General features: G+C 38.8%; 1 protein-coding gene across 2 annotated transcripts in view; it reads right to left on the minus strand.

The window, feature by feature from the left end:
- PHTF1 (putative homeodomain transcription factor 1) overlaps positions 1 to 20,763 on the minus strand; it is a 166,815-nt gene that overhangs the window by 12,309 nt on the left and 133,743 nt on the right. The window contains exons 16-18 of one of the 2 annotated variants that reach the window (XM_089681070.1): positions 12,779 to 12,934; positions 7,006 to 7,101; positions 820 to 945 (exon numbers count right to left, since the gene is read on the minus strand). In XM_089681070.1, coding sequence (XP_089537196.1) covers positions 820 to 945; positions 7,006 to 7,101; positions 12,779 to 12,934 — 378 coding nt within the window. The remainder of the gene's footprint in view (positions 1 to 819; positions 946 to 7,005; positions 7,102 to 12,778; positions 12,935 to 20,763) is intronic. The other variant, XM_089681071.1, reaches the window with a different exon arrangement.

A 20,763-nucleotide genomic window follows, 5' to 3' on the forward strand; every position in this document is an offset into this window, starting at 1 on the left:
TCACTGAGCTCTGCAGTGTGTAACTTCAGTTCTCTGCCCCATTTTCTGAAAGCTCAGACAAGCTTTATAAATTCTGTACTTCGAATGGATGTAGAGAAGAGAATACTGAAGATAAACAGGTACAACTTATGTAGGTATAACCAAATTATTTGTTTGGAGCAGAATTGCCTTTTAACATTGACTATAAGTTTTCTTGGAAATATTATTTTAGCTTTTAAAATCCAACTTTAGTTTGAATCAGCTAAATCATTCCAGGTGCACTGAAACAAAAGTCTTGCAAATTTTTATGGTATATTTTCTTAGGAAAGCAGCCACAGCCTGAGTGAAAAAGCCTGTCCCCTGTCAGCTTGCTGGACAAAAGCACCCTTGCTCTCTGTGTAGAAGCAGTGGTTTCTCTGCAGAGGTCTGAGAAGCCCACGACTGAGAATTCAGGCCTATAGCTCTACAACCAGCAAAGCTAATGCCCCCTGCTGACTGCAGAGCTCTAGTTCTGATTTACCAGGGGGTGTGCCAGACCTCTGCAGAAAGATCACTGCTTCCACACAGAGAACAAAGGAGCTTTTCTGCAGCATGCTGGCAGGAGACATGTTTTTCTACTTAGACCACCTTCTAAATAAAATGAACTGTAAGACTTTGCACAACTTTTCTTTTTGGAGCACCTGCAATCTATTTTTTGATTTGAACTGAAAGTTCGACTGGGCTTTATACATCATTTAGCCATTTTGGAAGTATGTGTGCAAAAATATTTTAAATGAAAACCCAAAGTATACAGGTAAGAAAAAAACAAAGAACAAAACATAAGTACTATACATTACTCACTCTGATATTGAATCCCAAAAGGTCACTTATAACACCAGATACCACAGAAAGAATCACAACACGGGTTATATTATAAATTAAAGGGTTCATTGCAAGTCCATACAGCCTGAAAGGGGTGTCAATTTCCTGCAACACAAACAAAAGTGTCTATAATTTTCAATGACTTGTGAATGATAGTAATTCAGAGCACAGCAAGTAAGTTTCTTCATATTCAAAAATTACATAGCTACATAGTCCATTGGGAAAAAATAGAATAAATAAATAATCTGTAAACTCAGGGCAGCTCAACCCCCAGTATCCTCAATCTGCTAAGCAGATGGACAGTGCTTCCATTCGGTTCCTGGATTCCGCACAATGATACTTCAATTTTATACGCCGGCACATGTCCCTAGAATCATAAAACCTCTTTATTGGTCCTGATTAAAAAGCTACAACTTAAATCCCAACACTAACACGTTTCTGCCCTGTGTAAGCATTAGTTATATGCTATGACTAAGGCCCTCACACGGCAGAAACACGTTCGTAGTGGGATTTAAGATGTAATTTTTAACCCAATAAAGAGTTTTCCCGAACCTAAGGATGTGTGCCCCCTTATGAAATTCAAATAAATAAATAGAAAACCTCCATATATAGAATTCTATATCCACAGTTGATCCAGAGGAAGGCAAAAAAAAAAGTATAACGCATGATCCAATTTGTTTCAGCAGGGAAAAGTTTAATTCCTTCCCAATCCCACAGAAGGCATTTGAATATGATGGATCAACATTCTCTGGTGTTATTTCCTATAGATGTCAGTTTCCAGGAATTACATAATTTATTCTGAGCAATTGTATAATCAGCACCTATCTTCTACAGGACTGTAAAGAATTTGTGCAAATGAAGCCTTTACACACAAACCACATTTATTGGCATAGAAAAATAGTTAGGACCTTAACATAATATACTAGCATATTATTATAGCATTATATTAGAAAAGCTTCATTTACACTGGAAACCTTCTTGATGATCACCAGAGAGTTACTCAGGGCATTGTTGAATGACGGCAAAAACTTCTGCAGCTTCCGCCATGCTTCCTGCTGTGTGCTCTAGAATTCACTTCCCTGTTGGGTGCACCCAGCATACTTTCCCAAGGCACTTAGGGGCACTCTTTACATCTGGAGGAAAAGAGATTTAATCTCCCCATTACGGAAAGGTTTCTTCACAGTAAGAGCTGTAAAAATATGGAATAAACTCCCTTGAGAGTTGGTTCTGGTCAACTCAATGGATTGCTTTAAAAAAGGTCTGGATTCTTTCCTAGATACACAGAATATAACTGGATATTAACATTTATAAGTAAAGTTGATCCAGGGAATATCTGATTGCCTCTCGGGGGATCAGGAAGGAATGTTTTCTCCTGCAGGAGCAAATTGGATCATGCTTTGCTGAGCTTGATCAACTGTGGGTATAGCATTATAATTTTTTTTTTTTTGTTGAAGTGGATGCACTTTTGTCTTTTTTTCAGCCACACTAATGATATACCTATGTAACACTGGAAACATTGTCATGCATAAAGTATGGAATCCTAGGTTCACATGCGCAACAGCGATATTCTTACACTTTAGTCACACTGCCCCGGAGATGAAGACAATCACTGCAGACTGGATGCTAAATGCCCTAGGATACGTTTCAGGAAAAAATTTGAAAACTTCCATTTAGTGTAAAAAGTAAAAAAATAAAAAATTTATTATCAAAGTATTTTTAAACTGATATAAATAGTTACTTATTCTTCATATTAAATAGAAACTATCATGGTCTGGGATCAATTTTATATAAGCTGTAAGTTCGTTTAGTTATGGTCTCTGTTTACCTGTGCTGATTACTGAAATGTGAAAAAATGGCAGACTATTATTATACGGGACTTATATAGCGCCTACATAAATAGTTGGCATGTGATTTGATAGTGTCATATTACAAACACTAGTGCTGAGTGGTTAAACTGCTTAGACAGCACAACAAGGCAGCCATTAGTTATTAAATAATGATTTGCTGAAAGTCTACTGGTAAGTGGCTACATAGCAAGGGGGATGCTGACAGAACCAAGGTCATGGTACACAGAAAAATAAATGATTTTTTTAGATAGACGGAGGATTTATAACTGCTGAGAAACATTTATTGCTTACTGGAATATTTCTTTGTTATGATCAGCTTAAGTATGTGCTTTGGATCCAAATAACATGGCCCATAATAAAATAAAATATCATTATTATTTAGGAGTTCCAGCAAAATGGTGCATAGAAACACTCAATGTCAGGCAGCTGTTGTAAAAGTTGATAAATCTGGACATGGAAAACAGAAATGGGGATGTATGCAGGAAATCCTATTTATAGTTTTACAACCACATGAGTCAATGTATTGGCAAAATCTTGTATAGATAATACTATGTTGGTAATATATCTCCATGGGAAATGTGTAAAAGTATACAACACAGGTATGTCCTTAACAGAATTTACAATATACAGCTACAGAAAAAAAACACAGTTATTACCCATTTAACGTTCCCTAAACAGAACAGAGCACATTCATTGATACTATGGGAAAATTGTTTAGCTGTAAGCAGAGAAGGGGAAGAAGGGGTTACTTTGTAAGGGGTAGTCCATTTAACCACTTCCTGTCCGGACACTTTTACCCCCTTCCTGTCCAGGGCAATTTTTAGCTTTCAGCGCTATCACACTTTGAATGACAATTTCGCGGTCATGCAACACTGTACCCATATGAATTTTTTACCATTTTTTTGAGACAGATAAAGCTTTATTTTGGTGGTATTTATTCACCGCTGGGATTTTAATTTTCCAAATTAGTTTATAACCAAAAATTATAATTTTTAAACATTTTTTTTTACATTTTTATTTTATTTTTTTTATATTATTATTTTTTTTTTTTTACATACTGTCACCCTAGCAGTACAGTGTCACCATGGTGACACTGTACTACTTGTGGGGGGTGATGAAGATTTTTTTTTTTTTTTACACTGATTGCTTTTACACCCATATAGGATGTAATAGCAATCATTTCTCTTTCTCTCTGTCCGCATTCTTGCAGCCATTGAGAACTACTGAGTGAGCTGTGATTGGTCACAGCTTGTCACATGGTACAAGGCTGTTGTGAATAGCCTTGTACCATGTGACCTCTGTGATCATTCACAGATTTCACACGTAGTAAGCAATGATGTCACAAGTGACATCTTGCTTACTACTTTGCATGTGATCACTGATTCGCCAATCAGTGATCACATGATTGGGACCTCGTACAGAGGTCCCGTCCGACGATCGGTGTTTCACTGTGTCCGGAGGACACAGCGGGCACCGGATCGCGGTGGTGCGCGCTCCCAGGGAGTTTATAAACAGCAGGCGGACGGCAAGAGGTTAAAAAAACGCTATTTAATTCATTTTTAATATTCAAAGCAAACTCCCCCATCCATATATGACTCCATGCTTTATTTTTGCTGAGCAATTGCCTTGAAAAACACCTCCTAGCATTTCTGGTTGTGGCAATCTTGAGTAAGTATTGAGAATAAACCACTGACAATACAAACATATATGATCCCCTTATAGCAAAATCTCCACCTCCACCCTTGAAGATGCAAACAATATATGCACTATGTATTGTTTCTTTTTTGAGGTAACACTGTTCGTGCAAGCAGTTGGGAGGCTATATATTCTTGGATTTTTTCAATGCAGCAATCCACTACACAAGAGGGGCAGTAGATATATATTTCTGTGTGATATTTTGGTGATTCTGGACTTTATTTGGACTTTAATATGTTTGCGATTTAGAAGAAGGGGTTATTATAGTATATTAATTATTTACTTAGCATATTCACTATAAATCTTGAGTAAGTGCCAATGATTCGTGTAGCATTTACTTCCTGGAATCCATGTGCCCTTAGCTCAGGCATGCAGGCAGGAGGGTGTGCTTAGCTAAGAAAACCCCTCCTACCCTCCTGAAGACTCCTGGCATCTATGGCATCATTTGCCTAGGCATGGAAACCAGGAAGTAACTGAAGAAATGTAAAAAAAAAATAAAACAAGTAAATATAATATACTTTCCTATCTCTTAACTAATGCTAGCAGCATAAGGATTAAAAATAGTCAATGTTGGTTGACAGAGTGGAGTTCCGCTTTAATAACATGATATATATGAAATAGAATGCTGTGTAAATAGAATAGCATGTTTTTTTACTCGTCTGCTTTTTTTTTTAGGAGACTTTAGCAACAGTTCTGATTTAAAAAAAAAAAATCATCATTCATCCCCATTGACTTATGCAGCAAATGTAAGGCAACCTTGCCTAAACATGTTTTAATAATCTCCTCCTATACATGGCAAATTAAATTCAAGGTTCAGATGGCTCTTTTGTGCTGATTTATATTACAGCTACTATAGTTCCAGTGATAGACATAAAAAAGTACACTATCACCCCCTATTGGTAACAGAACGTACTTAATTTCTAGAGCGCTTTGTATGCTTTTTAACAAAATGATCCAGATTTTTAAACAGAACAAATTTCTGCTGCGATCAGTTGGGAAAATAGAAAATACCAAAAATATCATTAACCCGATGCCAATAGGTTTAGGTAAAATTAGCAATAGTGAGGCATTGCTTGGATCAACACAACACTACAGAATGAACAAAAGGTGGAGTGGAAAAAAACAAGGTGTTATGTTTCCGGCAAACCACTAATTCTCATTTTGTAACCTGCAATGAAGAACAATAGCTGAATCTGCGGGTAACTTGTTTTTGCTCCAGTTTTATACATTGGTTTTTCAATGTATTTTTATTGTTTATTCACTAGTCAGCGACCGCTCTATGCAATCTCTATAGTCTTTCTCCTGTGCCTAACTTTTACTACTATAAACTGGCATACATTTGATTATGGCTCATAATTGTATAGCAATCAGCTTCTCATTCACAATGTATTTAAATTTCAACTGATGCGCAGGGGCAAAAATGAAATCACTTACTTTGGGCAGTTGCAATTGGAAATATAATTGCAATTTTATAAATTTACAGAATAATTGCATTACCTGTTCATTTTCATACCTGCCTTGATTTAACCTTTAAATATACATTTTATTATGTTATAGTAACAAGGTGATAAAACTTACTCAAGTCTGTGTAGTGTTACACATTTTAAAAGAATACATGTTTAGATTTACAATGAATATATTTATTGCAGTGTCTATAATAGCACATAATGTTACTTCCCAGTAGCCTTTGAGCTGAGCTCTGACTCACATTCTGTCTTGTCCTATTTTTTACAGAAAGCATTTTCAGTACAGGCTACAAATTTCATTCCAGAAAGCATTTTTGAGCAGCATAACACTCTGTTATCTGCTCTGAACATCAATCATAAATATGCTATCAATGCTTATGATTCATCAGTGATTCAGCCCTCTGCATTTCCAAGCTCTAACCCCTATTCTGCCATCCAAGGTGGGATTTCTGCATTTTCAACATAGGCTGTGGCCTAGGGGAGCAGCTCTGCCAGGGGCATCTCAAAACCATATAACTCAATGGCAATTGTCAGTAATACATTCCTGTGTATAATAAAATGATTTGTACTATTGTGCTAGCTGCCAATTCAATCCAGACATTGTTTCTGTTCCTGCTCATTGTGTGCATTTTTGTTGGTGGAAGAATATACCTGCTAGCAGAGTAGAGTGACCATTTCCTCTGCTTTTTCAGCATATGGGTACAGGTGTACAGATGCAAAAAGGGCACTGAAGAGGTAAATCTGGAGATTCCACCAACAAAATCCTACCATGGTCCAATGGTGGTTTATAAACAGCTAGAATTTGCATCATCTTTTGTGCATTCACACAATACTCAACTATAATTTTTTACACTCAGGCTAACGCAGTACAAAGTGCAATGCCATCTTACCATCTAGTTAGATATCAACTATTAGTAGACTAAACACATTAAACTCCAAATGGCTCATGTCCAAAATGCTTGTAAGGGTTTTAGCATACCAATTAAATTCCCCACTATCATCTTCTTTAGGGTCATAAACAACAAATTATATACTGCTAGGTAAGTGCAAGGAACAATGGCATACTTTCATAGTGGACCAGCTATGGTGACAATATAATACAATGTTCCTAAATATCTGCTGCTATATCCAATCATTGTTTTCTTTCCCATACATACTTTAATGAGTTTGGAAGACAATTTCAGGACATTATTCACAATTGTGAGCTGTTCCTTCTTGTTTGGTTTCTTTTCCATTTTCAAATAAAGATTGATCTGTAAGGTGTAAATAGTAAATAATCACAAGTCAAAAATCCCACCCAATGGTACACTGACATGCAAACAGAAAACTGAATAACAATTAGATTAGTGATGTCAACATTTCCACAGAGTAGAGAAGGCAAAACACCATACATGTATGAATGTCTCAGCATTCACACAAAAGTCACAAATAGCACCTGTATTGTTTGTAATACGTATCTAATGTCACCTTCTATTTGTTGCCATTTGCCAGGCAAACGTAACATTCCCTAATGTTCGATCCTAAGTGGAAAAAATCCTTAACAGCATGCGATCAAAAGAGTTTAAGAGCATTCGAACAATACAGAAAATAGCTTAACACTCAACTAGAAGAAAAAAATAGTAAGAGGGAGACCTCTGCACTATGTAAGTGTATGAAGATTCCTGTGCTCTCTATACGGATGAGTTGCAGGTTTGCCTGTTGTTCGGGGAGTTGAGAATGGCTGAATCTCTTGCTGCAATTTAAAGTGAAGCATTTAGCAGCTGTAGTATTACTACATCTGCTAAATATGACCACTTTCTGCTCAGCGCAGGTTGTTAGGAAGCTGGAACATGCCAGCATCCTAGCAACTAGTGAATCATCCCAGCTTGTCACATTAAGCTGTCAGCTGGGGTTTTATGGCTGACAGGTAAATGTAAACAAAGGAGTGGGGATAATGTAAAACAATGGCATGGTTCCCCCCAAATCCATACCATGCTCTTCAGGTCTAGTATAGATGTTGGGGATCCCGCAAAATCCATACTAGATCCTTATCCAGTTGCCCAGGAAAAGGGGTGCAAGAGCATGCAGGCTTTCTCCCCTCCAAAACAATATCAGGCCACATGCCCTCAGCAAGGGGACCACTCTGGCAAAGCACCTTATCACAATGTTAATAAAGACAAAAGTCATTCCACCAAAATCCTGGCTTGGTGGTTGTTGGGGTCTGCGGGATTGGGGTTTATTGGTATCTGGAACAACCTTCAAAAATAAGACTGGCCCCAGATACTGCCCCCACCTCCCACAAGAATGAGAAAGGTGTAGTACCCCTACTCGTTCACAAAAAAGGAGTAAATAAACAAATGTGTCCCTAAGAAAGTCCTAAATTAGTAATTTCCTCTAGGGATAAATTTATACAAGGTAAGTTTCTGCATAGAGCATATTACACCCCTATGCAACTCTACAGAATGTACCCGGAGCGTGAACCAGTGTGTCCGCGCTGCTGACTGCACCCGGGATTCTTTCTATATTTGTCTGACATTTTTGCAGTGATTAACCTTGCAATTTTCTATACCTGTCTCATTAGAATTAGCTCTGCTGGGGATTCATGAAGATGCCCAGTGCTCCCACTATATGAAACTGCTGATTTCTTACCTTCCGTACTGTGCCAAGAAAGACATACTACTGAAGGGGACCTCTGCGGGCCCTCCCGCGATGTCATCCTGGGAGGCCCTGGTTGATTCTGCTCTGCCTATGTAAAAGCTCACCTATACAAGTCGGGGTTGCCCCTGAAAATACGACAAGTTGTGGCTTCCCTGGATGTCATGGTAGTGGAGAGTGTGCGTGCACCCACCCTTTTAGATGGTTGACTACTTGTATGCAGAGTGTTGGGTTTGTCCTCCCCACTTCCTTCTCCCTTCCCTCCTTTTGCTTGCATCGGCTGCTCCCCCTCCTACTTCCCTCCAATACTCTTCATTGTGCCTTGGGTTTTCCATTTTGATTGCCTACAGCTTTAGATGCTTCTTTTGTACTCTCTGATGCTTTGATGACAATACTGCTTTGTTTTTTGGACTATTCTATTTTTGGAGTAACTACCTCTTTGATTGTACTAATCTTACTATGTCAAACAGTTACAGTTGTACTTTGTATTACTTTTATGTTCTCAATAGTTAATAACACGCAAAGTTTTTGACAAGTCCTTTTAGGAAAGAAAAGTCCCATGATGTATATCTGCCATCATACATGTCATCTAGCAATGCACATCCACTTCAACCATGATGACCAACACGGGTGCTAAATGTTGCAGTTCACACTGGAGCGGAAGGTTCACTTAACTGAATGCCCATTAGTTTGGTCGCTTGGCGAACCTACAGCTCATTCCTAGAGAGTGCAGGAATCTCTGTATACTTTGTACACCGCTTTTTATGCATTTATGCTTTTTTAAATGCCTGCTTTCTACACTCTGACCCAGATTTTGCCATTTAGATTCACATTGCACTCACTGTACTTTATGTAATGTTTTGCTGACATATCTTTGAAATCAACATTCTGATGGTGCCCATTTTGTAAACCTTGAATAATGTTAAGGAAAATGTTTGCATGTGCATTTCTTGGAAAACAAATAAAATTCATTGAATGTGAAAGTGGTTCTAAAAGGTTCTTTACCTTAATGCAAAACCCTCAAATAGTTGTTCCCCCAGCTCCCCTTTCTAAATACTTATTTGAATCCCGTATCAATACAGTGTTGTGCCTGTCTGCTGCAGAGCTGGTTCTCTCTCTGCGCAGGTTCAGAGCCATTGGCTCCTGTTGCTGTCAACCAAATGCTGTGAGGAGGGAGCAGTAGGTAGGGCGGAGCCTTACTATGTGCGTCTATGGATGCACACAGCCTAGTTCACGAGTGAGCCCGTACTTGTGGCACCATAGGAACTGACTTCCTGTAATGGCACACAGAGAACAGGAGGAGTAAAAATCGCCATGGGGGACCCCAGAAGAGGACATTTGGGGCTGCTCTGTGCAATACCATTGCACAGAGCAGGTAAGTATAACATGTTTGTTTAAAAAAAAATATATACAGTCATGGCCGAAATTGTTGGCACCCTTGATATTTCTCCAGGAAATCATGTATTTCTCACGAAACGTATTGCATTAACACATGTTTTGCTATACACATGTTTATTCCCTTTGTGTGTATTGGGACAAAACAAAAAAAGGGAGGAAAGAAAGCAAATTCGACATAATGTCACACAAACCTCCAAAAATGGGCTGGACAAAAGTATTGGCACCCTTTCACAACTGCGGATAAATAAGAATGTTACAAGCATGTGATGCTCCTGTAAACTCACCTGGGGCAAGTAACAGGTGTGGGCAATATAGAAATCACACCTGAAAGCAGATAAAAAGGAGAGACGTTCACTTAACCTTTGCATTGTGTGTCTGTCTGTGCCACACTAAGCATGGACAACAGAAAGAGGAGACGAGAACTGTCTGAGGACCTGAGAACCAAAATTGTGGCAAAATATCAACAATCTCAAGGTTACAAGTCCATCTCCAGAGAACTAGATTTGCCTTTGTCCACAGTGCGCAACATTATCAAGAAGTTTGCAACCCATGGCACTGTAGCTAATCTCCCTGGTCGTGGACGGATGAGGAAAATTGATGAAAGATTGCAACGCAGAATAGTCCGGATGGTGGATAAGCAGCCCCAAACATGTTCCAAAGACATTCAAGCTGTCCTGCAGGCTCAGGGAGCATCAGTGTCAGCGCGAACTATCCGTCGACATTTAAATGAAATGAAACGCTATGGCAGGAGACCCAGGAGGACCCCACTGCTGACACAGAGACATAAAAAAGCAAGACTACAGTTTGCCAAAATGTACTTGAGTAAGCCAAAAGCCTTCTGGGAAAACGTCTTGTGGACAGATGAGACCAAGATAGAGCTTTTCGGTAAAGCACATCATTCTACTGTTTACCGAAAACGGAATGAGGCCTACAAAGAACAAAACACAGTACCTACGGTAAAATATGGTGGAGGTTCAATGATGTTTTGGGGTTGTTTTGCTGCCTCTGGCACTGGGTGCCTTGACTGTGTGCAAGGCATCATGAAATCTGAGGATTACCAAAGGATTTTGGGTCGCACTGTAGGGCCCAGTGTCAGAAAGCTGGGTTTGCGTCCAAGATCCTGGGTCTTCCAGCAGGACAATGACCCCAAACATACGTCAAAAAGCACTCAGAAATGGATGGCAAAGAAGCGCTGGAGAGTTCTGAAGTGGCCAGCAATGAGCCCAGATCTAAATCCCATTGAACACCTGTGGAGAGATCTTAAAATTGCTGTTGGGAAAAGGTGTCCTTCCAATAAGAGAGACCTGGAGCTGTTTGCAAAGGAAGAGTGGTCCAAAATTCCGGGTGAGAGGTGTCAGAAGCTTATTGATGGTTATAGGAAGCGACTGATTTCAGTTATGTTTTCCAAAGGGTGTGCAACCAAATATTAAGTTAAGGGTGCCAATACTTTTGTCCAGCCCATTTTTGGGGTTTTGTGTGACATTATGTCATATTTGCTTTTCTGCCTCTGTTTTATATTTGTTCCAATACATACAAAGGGAATAAACATGTGTATAGCAAAACATGTGTTAATGCAATACCTTTTTTGTGTGAAATACTTGATTTTCAGGAAAAATATCAAGGGTGCCAACAATTTCGGCCATGACTGTATATATATATATATATATATATATCTTTTACTACCGCTTGAATGTCAGGATCTGTTACATTTGCCTGGTGAAAGGCAACATATAAAAACTGACATTACATATATATTACAAACATCATGGGTATTATTCGTGACTTTTGTGCAAATGCTGAAACACTATGCAACTCACTACTATAGCAAACAAGTAACTGCATACCTACATCTAATGAACACTTCTCCTTTAACATATAAAATTCACAAGAAATCATAACATCTTTTTTAAAAACTAAAAACATAAGAAATGCCTTCTTTGGTATTAAAGCATTACCACAGAATTAACTAGGAACTGGGAAGTTGGGTTGTGGAAAAATAAGTGGCAAAACAGCAAAGTACCGAGTGGCATATTACAGGTGTTAATGAGTCTAAAATGGGACGGAGCTTAGTACAAACAGGAAAGGGTAAAATGTAGAATGGGAGACTTTGTAAACATGTAACTTGCCTTCTGTTATATGTAAATACTTTGATTATATATAAAGGGATTATAGAAAAAATACATAGAATATAATCCAATCCAATGAGATATACTGCAAATTTTGATTTTGTAAAATCAATTTTAACTTTTCATCATAACATCCATTTACAGAGGAATCAGGAGCTAGAAGAAAATATGCATAGATGGCTAATAAATAAATGGAGCATAATAAAATGGGGTATAGGTAGAAATTGTGTACACGAGGATCAGGGCTGAACTGAATGTTTTCTTGGTCACTTTATGAATGACCTGACAGTTGGAATAGAATAAAATGTTTCCTTTTTTACTGATGACACATATTTTAGGTTTACTGAAGCTGAGCAGGATAGAAACATATTACAGAAAGGTTTTAAAGCCCAACTGAAGCTTTTGTTTTTATCACTGTAATGCAGTCAGACTGCATAAACAATAACAGATATGGGTATATTTTTGCAGCTAGGGTTAAAATGTCCTGTGTCTAGTACGCTGGAAATGTGCAAAGCTGATCAACACAGAGTGCAGCGATTGGGTCTCCAGCAGTCTGACATACTCCGTCAACACTGCACATGCACCCTGAGCTGAGCTGTTGATTGGAACATTGCGTCCAGGGCATGTCTGGCACAAATGTGTACTTTTGTATCAGCTGTCTAATCAGCTTATGTTGTTTTATGGCATGCATATTTTCAGAGTTAGCATAAATCCCATGACCATACACTGGTAGGGAAAGATTCTGACTCCAGTGTTGACCATTTTGGCATACCTCTTCAGTCAGTAGTATTGAGACATTGCTATACTTCTTGTTGGTCTCTGATCCCAGGGAAGTTAGACGTAGCAGAAAAATGAGCAAAGCTGCTTCCCAAATCAGGAATTCCCAGTTATAGAGATAAGTTAGAAAGGTTTTATGTCCATTCAGAACCTATTTTGACAAGGCAAATAAATAATTTGTAGTATTCAAACTATCAAATCTGTTTATTGCTTACAACAGTCACAAATAACTCTACCATAGCCTGAGCTATTGCACTGCTCTTGCATTACACTGTCCATGTTCAGAACACATTGCTGTCCAAAATTTATACTGCTCAATAACCAATGAGATTCATTTAAAACTCAATAACACAATTTATAGCCATATTATCCAGTTAGACAACCTAGGCTAAGCTTTTATTAACCTACAGAAAACCTGGGAGTCAGCACAATTGGTTAAGGTCATGCACGGAGACAATGCAAATGGTGCATCAATTGCAGACCCAATCAATCTCAATTGAAGGGTTGAGGAGGGACAATGCTGCTTAGTTCTCCATTAATGTGTCTTGGAACAAAAATCAATGTGGTTTCTGAATTACACTGAATCTATTCTGTAAAGAGAAAAAAAACGCCCATATAGTCATACCACCGTCCAAAAATAACAAAAGATGTACATAGTTGTGTGTGGCCATTCCTCCACAGCATACCACAGCTGTCAATAATGGGAGTGAGTACAGACATATAATGGACCTTAATGAAAAAAAAACCTTACCTTAGACTATCTGCCAGTTCATATATTCTATCCTGTAGTAAGAATTAATTTCTAAGCAAAAAGCTCATAAAATATGATCTTAGTCATAGATGAACCCCTATTAGTAAGTAACAAATCCTAGTTAATGGTTACTAGCCCAAACTCTTTGTTGCTGCAACAATAAAGATATATTTCAGCTATTTCCCGTACACAAAATTCTTTCAGTTCATGTGCATTTTTGTTTCGTCACACTTGAATGGCCTGCCTCAAATTAAGGAACAGTTTTTCAATGGGATTTAAGACAGGAGAAATCCTTCTGTTTATTTTTTTTTTAATTTAATTTTAATTTACCCATATTTCAGATCTCCAGCATAAACTAACAATTTCTAAGTCTTTGGCAACAGACCTGCTGACAATGTGCTTTACAATTTCCTAGTACAACTTTGGATTCATTGATATCTGAATGACTGTAAGCTTTCCAGGCCATATGACAGCAGAGTAGCTCTACACATCACACATAAAGCAGGTAAAGCAGCAACAATAGGTCATTTCTTCTTTTCAGGCAATCTACCTTTGGGTTAATGAAGGCCCATGCGTTCTAAAATCTTTATATGACCAATTTCATATATTATGAGTTTAAGCAACATTTTTTTCTTGAGCGGGCAATACTGTGGTTCAGCAGAAGGCTGTCAACATCCAACACATTTTCAGCTACTTTAATTGTTTAACCACATGCCGCCCAGCCACTGTAGAAATACGTTGGCAGGGCGGCACGGCTGGGCAAAATCACGTTTTAAAACGTCTGTTTTCAAAACAGGTATGGGGCGTTACCGGCTGTGGCAATCACTGACAGAGAGCACAGCTGCAGTAGCTCTGCTCTGTCAGTTCCCTGACAGCTTCTGACGTGCTGAGAAGGAGAGAAGAGTTTATCTCTCCCGATCAGCCTGTGCCCCCTGCAGTACACACCCCCACCCCCTAGTAAAACACTCCCCTCACACAGTTAACCCTTTCACTGAATAATAAACTTAACCCCTTCCTCCCCAGTGCCATTAGTACAGTGTCAGTGTTTTTTTTTGCACTGATCACTGTATTGGTGTCACTGGGGATGTCAGTGATCCCAATTCAGTTCCCCCCCAGTGTCAGAATGTCAGCCGCACTCCCGCAGTCCCGCCATAAGTCGCTGATCGCCACCATAAGTCGCTGATCGCCGCCATTATTAGTATAAAAAAAAAATTAAAAATCCCAGTATCTTTCCCGCCATTTGTAAACACTATAACTTTCGTGTAAACCAATTAATTTACACGTATTGGGTTTTTTTTTAGCAAAGACATGTCACAGAATGCATTTTGGCAGAAATTTCTGGCTAAATTTGATTTTTAAATTTTTTTTTTTACTGGACATGTTTTATAGCAAAAAGTCCAAAATATTATTTTTTTTTCCTAAAAATTGTCAGCCTTTTTTTTTATAGCGCAAAAAATAAAGAAACGCACCACCGAAAGAAAGCTCAATTTGTGGGATAAAAAGGATGTAAATTTCATTTATGTACCATATGGCATGACCGCGCAATTGTCCGTTAAACTAGCGCAGCGCTGTATAGCAAAAAAATGGCGTTAATTGCAGTATCTATACCATAGTTTGTAGACATTATAACTTTCACACAAAGCAATCAATATACACTTATTCGGATTTTTTTTACCAAAAACATGTAGCAGAATACATTTTGACCTAAATTTATAACTAACTTTGAGTTTACTATATATTTTTTATAGCTGAAAGTAAAAAATATTGTTTTTCTTCAAAATGTTTGGTCTGTTTTTGTTCATAGAGTGAAAAATAAAAAGCACACAGGTGATCAAATACCACCGAAAGAAAGCTCTATTTGTGTGAAAAAAAGTACATAAATTTTGTTTGGGTGCAGCATTGCATGACCGTGCAATTATCAGTTGAATTAGTGCAGCGCCGAGTAGCAAAAAGAGGCCTGGTCATTAAGGGGGGTAAATCCTCAGGAGGGCAAGTGGTTAAACAACTTATGTAATAAAGATATAGCAATGTCAAATGCTTTGCTTGCTAAATGAGCCTGACTTAATCATTACAATGGGATAACCTTTACACCCTGGTCACATTGGGTGCGATTTGGCATGTGATTTACATGCCATGCAATATCGATTTCTAAAGTATGCATGCACTACTTTTGTTGCGATTTGCATAGCCATCTGTGTCAGATGTCTTGCAAATCGCAACTGAAATCAGCAGGTCACCCGATTTTGAAATCGTGCAACTTCACTGTAAGTCGCACAATTTCAAAATCGGCTTTGATGTGACTGGGGGCTTAAGCATGCTCATTTTAGGATCCTTTTTTTCTGACATTCCTGAGGGTTCACAAACTTGCACACCTTTGTGCATTGTGGAATCAATTTGAATAGTTGACTCAATTTTACACACTTTTTGTGAAAATGAGTTTTCTGGATAAGGTTCCTTTCCACAATACAGTGCACTTGGCCAATCTTGTTTTCAGTCGGTCTCAAATAAGAGGTTCCTGCCTCAAAGCATCCAAATGAATCATCAAAATCTTATTAGTGGCTGTGCGTTAATACAGACCTTTCTTTTTCAAAATAATCTGATGACTAAGCCTGAGATGTTTTAAATTGCCACCATCATCTCCCTTACAGTTCCAGATTCATATAAGTGTTGCTTCACAAGGTAACTGTAACAGAAAACGTTTTGTGCTCATTTGTGTAGGCTTGATATTTTTGCTAATATTCCAAAGCCTGTCTTAGTGTGGCTCTCAGCATTATGGGCTGTAACTAACAAGGCTATAGAAAGAACAAAGAAAAAAACCAACACACAGTAACCTGTAGCAATCATAACTCATTTTGACATTTTCAAATTGGTGAAGGATGGTTTGAGATTTGTCTTATTAATAATCTTTGTTCTTTGTCAACTATAACATACTAGTTTTGCAGGAAAGCTTTAAGCTGTAGATGAGGATAAACTGTTACTGCTGTACTTGGGAGGGATGATAAAGTGGTGTCCTTGCTAAAAGCATCAAATTTATCATCCTGCTGTGACTGACAAGAAAAACAAACAATGTCTTGTGACATTGATGGGTGCATGGGATAAACTGGCAGGCTGACAAGTTTTGTAACAAAAGTTTTATTTCTGCTACCTGTACTACCTTTTCTAATAGGCTTTATTGCTCATGATTAAAAGTTACATGTACAGCCCAATGCTAATGTGTTTCTGCCCGATGCGGGCCTTAACCACTTCAATACCGGACACTTGTACCCCCTTCCAGTTCAGGCCAATTTTCAGCTTTCAGTACTGTCACACTTTGAATGACAACTACTCAGTCATGCAACACTGTACCCAAATTTTTTTTTTCATTTTGTTCACACAAATAGAGCTTTTGGTGGTATTTAATCACCACTGTGTTTTTTATGTTTTTCTAAATAAACAAGAAAATACTAAACATTTAAAAAAAAAAACATGTTTTTCTTTATTTCTGTTATAAAATTTTGTTATAAATAATTTTTCTTCATAAATGTAGGCCAAAATGTATTCTGCTACATTTCTTTGGTAAAAATAACCCAATAAAATATTTAGTCTTTAGGACAGATATAGTGTCCAATTTTAGATTTTTCAGGTATTTACCAAATTCAAGCTATAGTTATATAATGGATATGGGCTGAAAGTGCACACTCTCAGGTATAATTTGAGGGTATGTACATCCAAATTGGAGGAAGGGTGTAGGAATTACAGCTCTTAAGAGTAGCTATCCTCCCTTTTTCAAGGGACCAAAAGTAATTGGACAATTGAATCAAAAGCTGTTTCATAGCCAGGTGTGGGCTACTACTTCGTTATTTCTTCATCAAATAAGCAGGTAAAAGGTCTGGAGTTGATTCTAAGTGTGGTATTTGCATTTGTAATCTATTGCTGTGAAACTGCATCATGCGTTGAAAGGAGCTGTCCATGCAAGTGAAACAGGCCATTGTAAGGCTTCAAAAATGAAACAAATCCATCAGAGAGATAGCAGCAACATTAGGAGTGGCCAGATCAACAGATTGGTACATTCTGAGGAAAGAGTAATGCACTGGTGAGCTCAGCAACATAAAAAGGCATGGACATCCATGGAAGACAACAGTGGTGTATGATCACAGGATCCTCTCTATGGTAAAGAAAAACCCATTCACAACATCCAGACAAATGAAAGACACTCTCCAGGAGGTGGGTGTATCATTGTTAAAGTCTACAATCCAGATAAGACTTCACAAGAGCAAATACAGAGGGTTCACCAAAAGGTGCAAACCATTCATAAGCCTGAAGAATAGAAAATCCAGATTAGACTTTGCCAAAACAAATCTAAAAAAGCCAGACCAGTTCTGGAAAAGCATTTTTTGGACAGATGAAGCTAAGATTAATAAGTACCAGAATGACGGGAAGAAAAAAGTGTGGAGAAGGCTTGGAACAGCTCATGATCCAAAGCACACAACGTCATTGGTAAAACAAGGTGGAGGCAGTGTGATGGCATGGGCATGCATGGCTTCCACTGGCACTGGGTCATTGGTGTTTATTGATGATGTGACAGAAGACAGAAGCAGCCAGATTAATTCTGCAGTGTTTAGAGAGATACTGTCAGCCTAGATTCAGACAAATGCAAAACGTTGATTGGATGGTGCTTCACAGTACAGATGGACAATGATCCAAAACACACTGCAAAAGCAACCCAGGAGCTTTGGAAGGAAAAGAAGTGGAATATTCTGCAATGGCTGAGTCAATCACCTGATCTCAACCCAATTGAGCATGCATTTCACTTTCTGAAGGCAAAACTAAAGGCAGAAGGACCCACAAACAAAGAACAACTGGAGATAGCTGCAGTTAGAGCCTGGCAAAGCATCAGAAAGGAGGAAACCCAGTCTGTGGTAATGTCCATGGGTTCCAGACTTCAGGCAGTCATTGCCAGTAAAGGAGTCTCAACAAAATATTATAAATGAACATTTTATTTATGATTATATTCAATTGTCCAATTACTTTTGCTCCCTTGAAAAAGGGGGGATGGCTACTCTTAAGAGCTGTAATTCCTAAACCCTTCTTAAACCAGAGAGTGTGCACTTTCAGCCCATATCTATTATATAACTATAGCTTGAATTTGATTTAGTAAATACCTGAAAAATCTAAAATTGTGCCTGTGTCCAAATATATATGGACCTAACTGTATATATAGACATCCTCTAGGGCCCTGTGCTCACTGCCCGGCAGCACAGAGCTTGATTGGCAAATTTGCCATTGAATGGCAGAATTGGCTGGTCTGCCACTGGCCCCTGTGCTTTTCACAGATGAGAGCAGGTTCACCCTGACCAAAAGTGACAGATGTGAAAATGTCTGGAGAAGACATGGATAATGTTACACTACCTGTAACAACATTCAGCATGACCATTTTGGTGGTGTGCCAGCGATGATCTGGGGAGGCATATCCATGGAGGGATGCACAGACCTCTACAGGCTAAACAATGGAACCCTGACTGCCATTAGGTATCGGGATGAAATCCTTGGACCCATTGTAAGACTCTATGCTGGTGCAGTGGGTCCTAGATTCCTCCTGGTGCACGACAATGCCCCGCCTCATGTGGCAAGAGTATGCAGGCAGTTCCTGGAAGATAAAGGATATGATACCATTGAATGGCCCCCATGCTCGCCTGCCCTAAATCCAATAAAACACCTCTGGGATATCATGATTTTTCCATCCGATGCCACGAGGTTGCACCTCAGACTGCCCAAGAGCTCAGTGATGCCCTGGTCCAGATCTGGGAGGAAATACCCCAGGACAACTCCGTCTCATTAGGAGCATGCCCCGACATTGTCAGACATGCATACAAGCACGTGGCGGCCATACAAACTACTGAGTACCATTTTGAGTTGCTGCAATGAAATTTCAGCAAAATGGACTAGCCTGCTGTATCATTTTTTCACTTTGATTTTTGGGGGTCTTTGAATTCAGTCCTCTGTAGGTTGATCATTTTCATTTCCATCAAACGATGGGGCATTTTTACGTTCCTAACACATCACCCAGTCCATATCAGTATAGATATCCAGCAAGATATTTTTCCCCGTTGAGATCTGATGTGTTCTGAAAGTGTTCCTTTAATTTTTTTCACCAGTGTATATACTCCCCATTGTCCATGTGTATAAGCCTCTATAGCCTTCTGCAAATGACAAACCCTGGTTCATAAAGCAGCAATGCTTATTAAAGTGTGAAAATATGCTAAATGATACTTAAAGGCGTGCACTTTTAAATGTTTTTATTGTTTTACCTAGGTATTAGCGTAGGTATACTCCCTGTGTTGTTTGTTTGCTTTACCTTGTAATGATGGGCTTACATGTTGTGGCACCAGTTTGTAGTGTCTTGGCCAATCAATTCCCCTATGTCCATGTATTTATTCACCTACCCTATTCACTAAAGGGACAGGCAATGTCCTGTTCTGGGTTACAATACAATCCACCATTTTCTGTGTTGCATTACATATGGGAGAGCTAATGTGATGAAAGACTGCATGGTGATATCTCTGTTAACTGCTCTGCCTGCTTGTATCTGCCAGAATGCTCATTACTTTTTAGCTTTCACGTCAATAGCACTAAACTGAGAGACGCAGGGATTTGTAGTTTCTCCACAGGAAGTGTCAGTTCTTAAACTGCAGACAGAGTCATGAATTAACATGTGCATGTACCTCATTTTTTAACACAAACAGAAACTTCTGGCACAGGAATAAGAAGATTTAATGTACTATAGGCTGTTTATACAGAGCAACAAATGACACCATATATGATTAATGCACATCTTATGCAAGTTAAAAACTCAAGGTGCCAGTAGAAAGGTTTATAATGCCTTTAAAGTGGGAGTAAATACCACTTGGTGACTTGTACCTACATGTTAGCTTATAATAAAGTTTTGCATGTGATCTACTGTGATTGGTCAATTTAGTTTTTTTTAACCGCCTCCCGCCCGCCATATAGTAGAATGATGGACACAAGGTGGTTCTCTCGTTCTGGGAGGACGTCATATGATGTCCTCCCATTCTAACCGCACATGCGCGGCTTCGTGAGTGCGCAGCGCAGCTATCAGCGGTGCGTTGTGTCCCTTGGACACAGCGGATCACCGATCAACGGAAAGAGCCGAAGATGTCAGCTCAGTCATGTGATAAGCTGTGTTCAATCACAGCTGATCACATGTAAACAGGGAAATGCCGGTTATCGGC

Source organism: Staurois parvus, unplaced genomic scaffold (genome assembly GCF_062004578.1).
Source record: "Staurois parvus isolate SC_StPar_1 unplaced genomic scaffold, SC_StPar_1.0 ptg000258l, whole genome shotgun sequence".
NCBI lineage: Eukaryota > Metazoa > Chordata > Amphibia > Anura > Ranidae > Staurois > Staurois parvus.